Raw genomic sequence first — 10,143 nt, forward strand, 5'->3', positions numbered from 1 at the left:
GACTATAGAAACATGATTTAAGAATTACAGCCAAAACAGCTTAATAAAATTCTTCCATTCTGCTGGTCCTGTCTGTTGACAGGTCAGGTTTTTTTTTAATGCTGGATTATTCTTGAGGTGGATTCCTCCTGTGACTCTGAGGACTGAAAACGTCCATGTGACTGCACACCTGCTGGGTGGCCGTGCTGTCACCAGCTCAAAATCTGATTGGATAAAGGAACAATTTCAATGCCATTTATTTTAGACTACAGCCACCGAATAACTGCTGTCATGGAAATTTGAACCTACATAGTGAGCAAAAACAGTAGTTGGGTATGGTATGAAAGTAAAATACAAAGACAAAGGATAGAAACATAGAAAGATGGATCGATCCAGAGATCTCTGTTATACACACTCAAGAGCGTCTGTAAGTGAGAGCTGCCCCCCTCTCACAGACCATATTGAGGTGATGGGGTGAGGTATCACATGGGGTGAGGTATCACATGAGGTGAGGTGATGGGGTGAGGTATCACTCCATCACCCCTCCCCTGTCAGGGACCATGAGCCAAGGCCTCCTTGTTCCTCAGGTTCTCCAGACGTCAGACACGCCAGATATACTAACATTCTGATGCTAGACGCCCTTATCTACAGGCCCGAGACCTTCAGGACTGTCTGCCTTCAACTCACGAGGAGTACTACTAGAAAGAGTAGAGAGAGAGAGAGACTACAGGCCTGTAGAGCATATACTGATCAACGTGTCCTAGGCCTGACATATGTTTAAAATACCTTAATAAAGTGATTTCCTTTCCACTTATTACTAATAGTGGTCAATACATATATGAAATCTGATGAATATGATTACAGAAAGACCAAATAAACGAATGTAAATTGTTTCTGGGTGGCGTGTAAAATGGATGCAAATTAAGTATTATATCGCGATCGATCGATCGCCAGTGGTTGGCGCCAGAGCGAACTAGTAACTCATTGAATCATAGATATGGATCAGAGGTAAATAAACTAGATTTTTTTTTCTGTGTGAGAAATCGGATGTGTGGCGTGAGAGCGTGTGAAGACGTTCAAATGCGTGTGTGATGCTCAATGAGTTGGCAACCCTATGACTACAGAGAGACAAAATAAATTTTTTCCCACCACAACAATTGAATGTTGCAATGGTGCTACACAAATGACACATGCAATCAACAAACATTCCAGTATTGAGCATTAAATCAAATAAATCAAATCAAATATATTTGTATAGCGCTTTTCACAACACATGTTGTCACAAAGCAGCTTTATAGGATTTACAAGTTTAACAATCATATGGGTACAAATCCCTAATGAGCAAGCCAGAGGCGACAGTGTCAAGGAAAAACTCCCTAGATGGTGGGGAATAGGAAGAAACCTTGGGAGGACCAAGACTCAAAAAGGAACCCATCCTCCATTGGGAGGATGTTAACACACAAATTACACAAAAACAAATTATACAGACGAATACACAAGTCACAAACAAATCACACAATACTACTAATAAAAGTAATAGCATTAGTGTGTAACTTTAATCATTTAATAGTGTTGATGTAACATACATTTAAATACATGATTGATTATGTGATTCGTGATTGTGTATTTGTGTTGGTGATGTTTGTGTGAGGAAGCAATCAGCGTCGGACCGTGACAGTTTAAGACATAGAAAACACCTCATGTCTGATTCACGTAGGGGGTGTGACATAAAGAGTGGTGATCATTGGTCATTCAAGCAGCCACACCCCTTGTGAAAAGGTGGTGGGGTTTATAAAGGGGATTCAGCTGTGAAAACCATGTTAAGGTGTTTCAGCAAACTAACAGGACACATCTGCTAAGATCCTTCATCTCCATCTGGTGAGTCCAGCGTTCAACTGAAGACTTAAACAGTGGCTGTTGTTTCAGGTTCCTAGACACTCTACAGATCCCTTAAGGGGGAAGGATGTTGGGGTTTTTAATGATTAAAATATGGTGAACATCAGATACTCTCAGATCAGGTGAGCAACCATTACAATCAAGTGAGCAGCAGATACTCACCCTACTGCTACTAGTTTTGTTTGTGTGCTCCCTTTTACACAAATGTCCTACAGTATCAGTGATGCAAGTTCAATATGATCATGATATGATCAGCTATGAACATATATAGCCTATATACATCAGACAGATGGGGGGAGGGAGTTTAACCACTTGATTTGTTTTATTTATTTAGTATTGAAGCTGTCCCTCTCATGAACATGGACATACTCTTGAACTTGTTCTAGCTCATGGGTTTATGTGGATAATGTGAAACCTTAGAAACTCCATTTTCAGGTCATGTGCCTGTAATGCTTAGCCCACTGCTTCTTTTACAAACTGACTACCAAATACCCAGAACATCTCACTAGGAAATTTGGCCTACATCTACTGTTTGCAGTTATGTATAGAAATATTTTCTCTTCCACTGCTTCTCAGTTAGATTTTGAGCATATAACTGCTTCTTTTCAGTCTTGTGCAGCAGTGCTGAATTTGGTTGTCCCTCTTAGGCCTTAACCCTAGGCCGTGGCTGAATGATTCTGTTAGAACGGTTAGGAAAGAATGCAGAAAAACAGAACGCAAATGGAAAAAGGATAGTTTGCTGGTATTTGAAGTTTGCTGGTATTTGAACTTTGCTTAGTTTTCAAAATTTCAGTTTTTCACTGGGTTTCAAAAATGCACATCCTTAATTGTATAAACAGCACTTCTCCAACTAGTCCTAGGATTTTTATCCCATCATGTCATGTTTGGTATGATCATCATCTCTAGACCCTGTAGGTCAATAATTATCAAATAACATTCAGACTTTTATTCTCAATGGTGTCCTAAGCAATAAGGCATCAAGACCTCGCCATATAAGACCTATATTGCTTTAACTCGTAGTGCTCAACTGTTTGAAGCACTGTTGCACATTGAGGTTCATGCCAGGTATGCCAAGTTTGGTCCAAATTGACCTGTGGGAGACACTATAGTACACAAACCTCTAAAATCATAAAAACCTGCGCTGCAGTCCTGATGTGCAGAATACAGACAAAGAATGGGCCTTGTAAGATTCAGATCTTTTTACATCTTATGACCGTTACACTATTATCCTTTTATTTCACTGAAATGTCTTATTTAATCACTAATATCAGTATGGTAGTACTTGGGCTCTATCTACTGGCCAAATACTGGAACTGACAAAGTATCGCTTGCAATGAAAAACCACAAACACATGAAGCTAATCTCGGCATGTGATTTAATTCTATGATATAAATCATTTTTGCCAATACAACTTTTGATCTTTTGGGCCTTTAGTGTCAGTTGAATAATTTTTTTGCACATTGTTTTATTAATGCATTTTTCCACTGAAACAGCTTCATTTCACATGTAGGTCCAAAGGACCTTTTGGGGTTTTGTTGCCTATTGAAGCCAAAATGTGTGTGTGAACACGCAATCACCGCTTGCGGCTATATTTTCACATTTATATTCATGGCTAATAGCAAGTAAGGGTTAAACACTAAACATCTTTAATTTCAGACTAACCATGGAGAAATATAGAATTAAAGTGTTCACAGGTGACTATGAGAATTCTGGCACTATAAACTACATCTCCATCAGACTCATTGGTACAAAGAATTCAACCGAGCCACAAATTCTCAACAAATCTTCACTTAAGATGGGGGAGGTAAGAGATCTTCTCGTTACTGTTACTGCAACTGTTAGGTCAATCCTAACAAACCTTAGAATTCATGCATCTGAGGATGAGGATGTCTGTTTGCTCCATTTGAGGATGTCTGATTACATCTGGACAGTTTTATTAAGGCACATGTGCTATTGTAAGGTTTTTTATTTTATATTAAACTTGGGCTACTTTCCAACCTATGTCCTGACAGAAACATGAATTGAGTCTGGAGTGTCAATCAAGCCTTGGAACACTCCTACTGGCTGAACTGGAAACTAAGAAATATTTTATTCCTGATATGTGGTTCTGTTCCAAACTGATTGTAACTACACCTGAAGGGACCCAGCACCACTTCCCATGTTATCGGTGGCTGGACAGCAAACATAAGCTCCTTCTCAGGGATACTGTAGGTTAGTACACATTTAAATTATTGTTCAATGTGGTACTGTTGTACTTTATCATTGAATGTTAATTTGTGGTAATACCGTGACCTAGGATGTGCAATGCATGATGGTTAATAAACCAGTGAGGCAAATGTGACACAGGAGTTCACAACAAGCAAATAATAATAATTTTAAGACATTCAAACTTTTACATACATTTACATATACACAAAATACATATAAGTCCTTCGATATTAACATTTGCATCACAGTAATGTTTCTTTTTGGCCCTTTAATAATGAATGTGGTGTTTGCCATAAAGTTGTGAAATAAGGATGTTTGTATGGCCATTGTGTCTTTTTTACCAAATCTACACACCAAGGTGAAGTAGCTCTCTGGAGTCCCTGTTCATGCCGCATGAGTTCAATATGTCACAGCTTAGAGAGCGAAGACATCATCATACAGTTAATTAACTTGTGTAAAATATTTGTCTGTTTTGTGTAGCTTTGCTAAGACATGAGGAGACGGAGAAGAAACTCCTTAATCAAAGACAAGAAGATTTGGAGCAAAAGTGTAAGGTCATCAGGTATGTGAATTAAATATCTGGATAAAGTCCTGTTTGAACTCCTATCTGAAAACCAGAAGGCCCAGTGAATTGACACTATCTTATAATTTGACCAATACTGGAGAATTAAAGATGTTCTCATGGATCACCTACTCAAACTGCTGGGTGAGTTATTTACTGACAGCAACAAAAACTTGTCCCCATTTTATATTTAACACCTATCTGATCCCTGTTTTATTGATATCCTTCATTATATTCAAGAAGATGGCTTACTTGGCTAATGAACCTGCTTAATTGCTATTATGCAAGTAATCTTGACTCTACTGACTGTGTTGGAGCAGTGTAGAACTAAAATGACAGTTAATGCTGTTTTTTCTTGGTGTCTGTGCTTTTTAAGTCAATTTCTCTTGGAAGACCAATGTTTGTGTTAACATGTCCGAGGATGTTTGTGCTGCAGATGGAGAAAATATCTTTCAGGAATTCCGATGATCATTGATGCATCAACAACATCTGAGCTGCCACCTGAGGTCCAGTTCTCTCGGACCAAGGATATAAGCTTTCAAGGAAATTCCACAATAGCGTATGTTCTGTGTAAATAAAACATCCATGAGTTTATGTTAAAATTAACTGAATTATTGGTGACTGTGTAATGTGTTTATATCCCAGATTCACAGAGTTGAAGTTGGAAACTTGGAGGCACCTTTCAGATGTTTGGAATAATTTAGAAGAACTTCAGCAGCTTTTCCAGTGTCATGACGAAACGACATTTGGTATTTTTCCTAAAGGCTGAAGTGCCAAAATCTGTGTAAACCCTTCTGTTATGGCACAGTGACATTTGTTCTTTCTCACAGACTATGTCAAGCACCACTGGGACAGTGATGAGTTCTTTGGCTATCAGTTACTAAACGGACTGAACCCCATGATGATCCAGTGCTGCTCAGAGCTGCCCCTGAATTTCCCAGTCACGGATGACATGGTCAAATTTTCATTAAAAAAGGAAATTAAGGTATTGCACAAACCAAACTGTGAATTTAACCACTTTTATCTGGGCATGCCATGACTCTCATTTGCATTTAATCAGAATGGGAACATCTTTCTCTGTGACTATAAGAGGCTGAAGGGCCTTGTGGGTAATGTGATCAACAACAGACAGCAGTATGTTGCAGCCCCACTGTGTCTGCTCTTCAGCACTCCTGAGAAGAAGCTGATACCCATCGCCATCCAGGTAATGCCACACTAGCTCATTCACTACATGAGGGCTTCATTCCTTTAAGGTTCCTGCTTTTCTGCTGCTTTAAGAAGGAGAAACCAGCAGAATGCACAAATATTTGGATAGTGGTATTATGACTGTCAGTGGTTCTTGACCACTAAAAATCCTTTTCAAGTGTGACTCTGCTCTTTTATTCTATCCTGTGTTCCTTCAAACAGTTGATGCAGGACCCTGGGGAGTCAAATCCAATCTTTCTTCCCACTGATTCCAAATGGGACTGGCTGTTGGCGAAGATCTTTGTGCGAAATGCGGATTTCTACGAACATGAGCTGAACTTTCATCTACTGCGCACCCACCTGTTGGGAGAGGTGTTCACTATCGCAACACTGCGCAACCTGCCTTCAGCACACCCTCTGTTCAAGGTGAGCGCACACACTGCAGGGGACTCACTCATTACAGGCAAAACCCAACAAAAACCTTTTGACTTTCAAAACAACTGTTCAGGCAGCACAATATATCAATAGTTTTTGGCATTTTAGAATGCTGCAGCCAAAGGTTGAACATCACTTGTGCTGTGGTTGGCACGAGAATATTTATTCTGATAAGAGGAAAAAGGTACTTGTACATTTCATAAACATTGGCAAAGTGCTTCATGTAAGAACTTCAGTGGTTTATTATATCCTTTAGGCTGATTATCTCAGGAAGGACTTTGCCAAGAAATATTGTAAAATGTATTCAATTTACTAAAATTTAAATATTAAAAAGTGTGTGTGTGTGTGTGTGTGTGTGTGTGTGCGCAACGCGAAAACGAAACCAAGGACACCAGCAGAAGTAACTGGCAAAAAACGCTACAGCAAAATAAAACCCTTCCCAAAAAATAAAGGCAAAACGGATAGGAAGAAATACAGGATTGGGAAAACTTGAGATGAGTCAGGAAGCGATGCATGAGATACTCGAATAAGTAAAGAGAAAGCATAACAGCGAGAGGTGGCAAGACGCCATTAAACGATAAGCAATCACAGAGAAAGCAGAGACTGGCTGAGAACGTACGGTCCCGTCGGTTTAGTCTGGGACTGACTCTGGTGCCCCTAGCGACGGCTGGGGGAACTGCATTCGAGCCAGCCCTGACAGCTCGCAAAATGAAGCTCAAGAATTTTGGTAACAACAAAATCCATTTTATTTTACCAAAGCACTTAATTTTTGTTAATTAAATGTGAAAGACACTTAATTTTCTGTATTTGTCGTTCTGTCTTGCAAAGCAGACTGTAGTAAATCATGCAGATTTTATAGACTGAAGCAGACATTTTTATAAATCAAATCGGTTTTTTGAATCGAAAATCTTTTTGAATTGAATTGTGGCCCCCAAAATCGGAATCGAATCGTGAGATAGTAAACTATTCCCATCCCTAGTGTTAACCTTTTATTTAATCTGATTTCACTGATGAGATACAAGTAACCTTTGTGTGTAATATTAACTGAATTGTTTATCTGGTTTTATGTGGTCAGCTCCTCATACCCCACACTCGCTACAATCTGCACGTTGATATTCTTGCCAGGGACCGTCTGATCTCACCTGATGGGGTTATTCCGAAGGTACAACATCTTTTGAGTCATTCAAATAAAGCTTTGATATCATGCTGACAAGTTTTACTTTGTCATGAATGATCTTAATGCTTTGTGTTGTATTTCGACTATACAGTACAGTTCCATAGGCTTTGACGGTCAAATCAAATTCCTGCAAAGTGCGACCGCCTCTCTGACATACAGCTCTCTCTGCCTGCCGGAAGATATCGCAGAGAGAGGCGTGGAGAAGATTCCCAACTACTACTACAGGGATGATGGCTTGGACCTCTGGAATGTGATCAACACGTATGGTTCTTAGATTTTACATTTTCCACTTCATACATTATATATTCCTTACTTTTGAGACACCATGTATATTACTGAATTCCTTTCTGCTTCTGTGTCTAAATGTTTGACCACTTTGCTCCACACCCATTAGGTTTGTCCAGAGGGTGATAGTGCATTACTACCTCAATGATGCTGATGTTGAGAGAGACTTTGAACTGCAGAACTGGATCAAGGAGATATTTCAAAATGGATTCATGGGAAATGCGAGCACTGGTATGTTTATTATGTATCTGCTAGGACAGATACAAGCCATTTTCTAATGTGTTAATGCAATGTAATATCTGGATTAAATATATCTAAATATATTCTCCCTTTAATTAGGAATTCCTCAGTCTTTGAACAAAGTGGATGAACTTGTCAAGTTTGTCACCATGCTGATCTTCACTGTGTCTGCCCAACATGCTGCAGTCAACAATGGCCAGGTTCAGGACTGAGGTTTAGTCTAATCCACTGTTATGATGAACTGGATTACATAAACTGACCCTGATCTGTGCTGTTTCAGTTTGAGTTTGGTGGTTGGATGCCCAACTTCCCGAGCACCATCAGACAACCCCCCCCAACCAGGAAGGGAGCAACCACAGAGCAGACAGTGGTGGATGCCATGCCTGATGTCGACACCACTGTTAATATTCTGAGTGTTCTGTACACACTAAGCAACAAGTCCAGTGATCATGTGAGTCTAAACAACACACAACAAAACACTGAGTTTAACCAACAAGGGTAAATGGTTAAAATTGGGTTTTAGGAAGCTTTGAGTATATGTAATATGTTTTAACATGGTAAAGGTAAGAAGATAATTGATAATTGAACTTTGACAAAGATGGACTGTTAGGTTTTCCTTGTTTACACAGTTATACATTCCTGCACATCACTATCAGCAGTGATTTGGACCAAAACAGAAATAATGAATCCTTGGTCAACACATGGCACAGGACACCCAATGGAAAAGTTGTTTCCTATTGGTGCTGAAAGGTTCATGATTGTGGTGCAGCAGCCAGACCAGCCCTCCTCCCCTTCACACTCATGTTTACGCTGGTCTTCATAATCACACTGTATGACACCAGACCAGCCCTCCTCCCCTTCACACTCCTTCATGTTTACGCTGGTCTTCATAATCACACTGTATGACACCAGACCAGCCCTCCTCCCCTTCACACTCCTTCATGTTTACGCTGGTCTTCATAATCACACTGTATGACACCAGACCAGCCCTCCTCCCCTTCACACTCCTTCATGTTTACGCTGGTCTTCATAATCACACTGTATGACACCAGACCAGCCCTCCTCCCTTTCACGCTGGTCTTCATAATCGCACTGTATGAGCTGCACTGTGGAATTTTGGGTTTCAGTGTCCATGTTCTTCATGACATTTTAAGGGGGCATCTTACCATTGGGGTTGTTCTCTTCCTGCAGTACCCACTTGGCTATTACCCAGAGCAACTGTTTGATGACAGCGGACCCAGTCAGGCGTTTGCAGATTTCAAAACGGATCTTGACCATCTGACAGCTAAAATTGAAAAAAGGAACAGACATCTCAAACTTCCCTACACTTACCTGAGTCCAAAAAATGTGGATAATAGTGTTGCAATCTAGTGTTCACTCTGGGTGGGCTGTACAATAGATTAAAATATTTTGACCAACTGTAAAATCAAATTACCTTCCTTTGCAGAGAACACAACCACTGGACCTGTTTACATGAATATAAAAATCATAGCGTTTACTTTCATTTTCACTTTGGCTGGAGATTTGTTTCTTCTTCTGTATCTCATTGTAGAACCTGTCAGTGTGAGTGAACATGTTGGTTTAGTAGTGAAAGGTGATGTGTTGTGAATAATAAATTGTTTGCTCATCTCAGCTTCCTGCCTCGCCCTCCAGTTACACTCCCCTTATGTGAGGTGAGGTCACTCCCCTTATGTGAGGTGAGGTCACTCCACATTTGCCCTCAACCTTACAAACATTAGCCAGAAGCAATTAACTTAAGGACAAGAGTTTTCATTTCCCCTGATCAAAAGCCTCTGCTGTAAAAATCAAACATGCTGTAAGAACGTGAATGGGGGGAAAAAAACCACCAAATGAATCCCCTGACTAGAGGATGGAGTTTGGGACATTATCATTAATGAGCGTTTCTATTCATTGTCATCTTAAACTTTGATTTTAAACATATGGGACCAAATTGGTGACAAGTAAATTAATTTACTGTTAAGTTAGATGAAGACAATTTCTTTAACTTGAATTTCAGGAAAATCTATTTAAGCTCACTGTAGACCAGGGGTAATCAATTAAATCTTTCCGCGGTCCATTTTTGGCAGATAGCTCAGACCTTAGGTCCGGGTCCGCGGTGGCTAAGGGGGGGTTGTTGGGGGGGGTGGCGAACGTAACACTCAAATGGGTGGTGAAC

At 40.0% G+C, this 10,143-nt stretch overlaps 1 protein-coding gene across 3 annotated transcripts; it reads left to right on the forward strand.

The window, feature by feature from the left end:
- The first annotated feature begins 1,751 nt into the window (after nt 1-1,751).
- LOC143487800 (hydroperoxide isomerase ALOXE3-like) lies at nt 1,752-9,599 on the forward strand. 3 transcript variants are annotated; one of them, XM_076986971.1, is made up of 15 exons: nt 1,752-1,857; nt 3,532-3,679; nt 3,888-4,086; nt 4,564-4,645; nt 5,082-5,204; nt 5,291-5,394; nt 5,476-5,630; nt 5,706-5,849; nt 6,053-6,256; nt 7,341-7,427; nt 7,534-7,703; nt 7,837-7,958; nt 8,067-8,167; nt 8,248-8,418; nt 9,159-9,599. In XM_076986971.1, the coding sequence occupies exons 2-15, from the start codon at nt 3,539-3,541 to the stop codon at nt 9,336-9,338; spliced, it is 1,983 nt and encodes a 660-aa protein (XP_076843086.1). In that variant the 5' UTR covers nt 1,752-1,857; nt 3,532-3,538; the 3' UTR covers nt 9,339-9,599. The 3 variants fall into 3 exon arrangements, with proteins under 3 accessions (XP_076843086.1, XP_076843088.1, XP_076843085.1); XM_076986970.1 differs by lacking the exon at nt 1,752-1,857 and adding an exon at nt 1,888-1,997; XM_076986973.1 differs by lacking the exon at nt 3,532-3,679 and having other exon boundaries at nt 1,812-1,857.
- Nucleotides 9,600-10,143: the final 544 nt, after the last annotated feature.

Source organism: Brachyhypopomus gauderio, unplaced genomic scaffold (assembly GCF_052324685.1).
Source record: "Brachyhypopomus gauderio isolate BG-103 unplaced genomic scaffold, BGAUD_0.2 sc50, whole genome shotgun sequence".
NCBI lineage: Eukaryota > Metazoa > Chordata > Actinopteri > Gymnotiformes > Hypopomidae > Brachyhypopomus > Brachyhypopomus gauderio.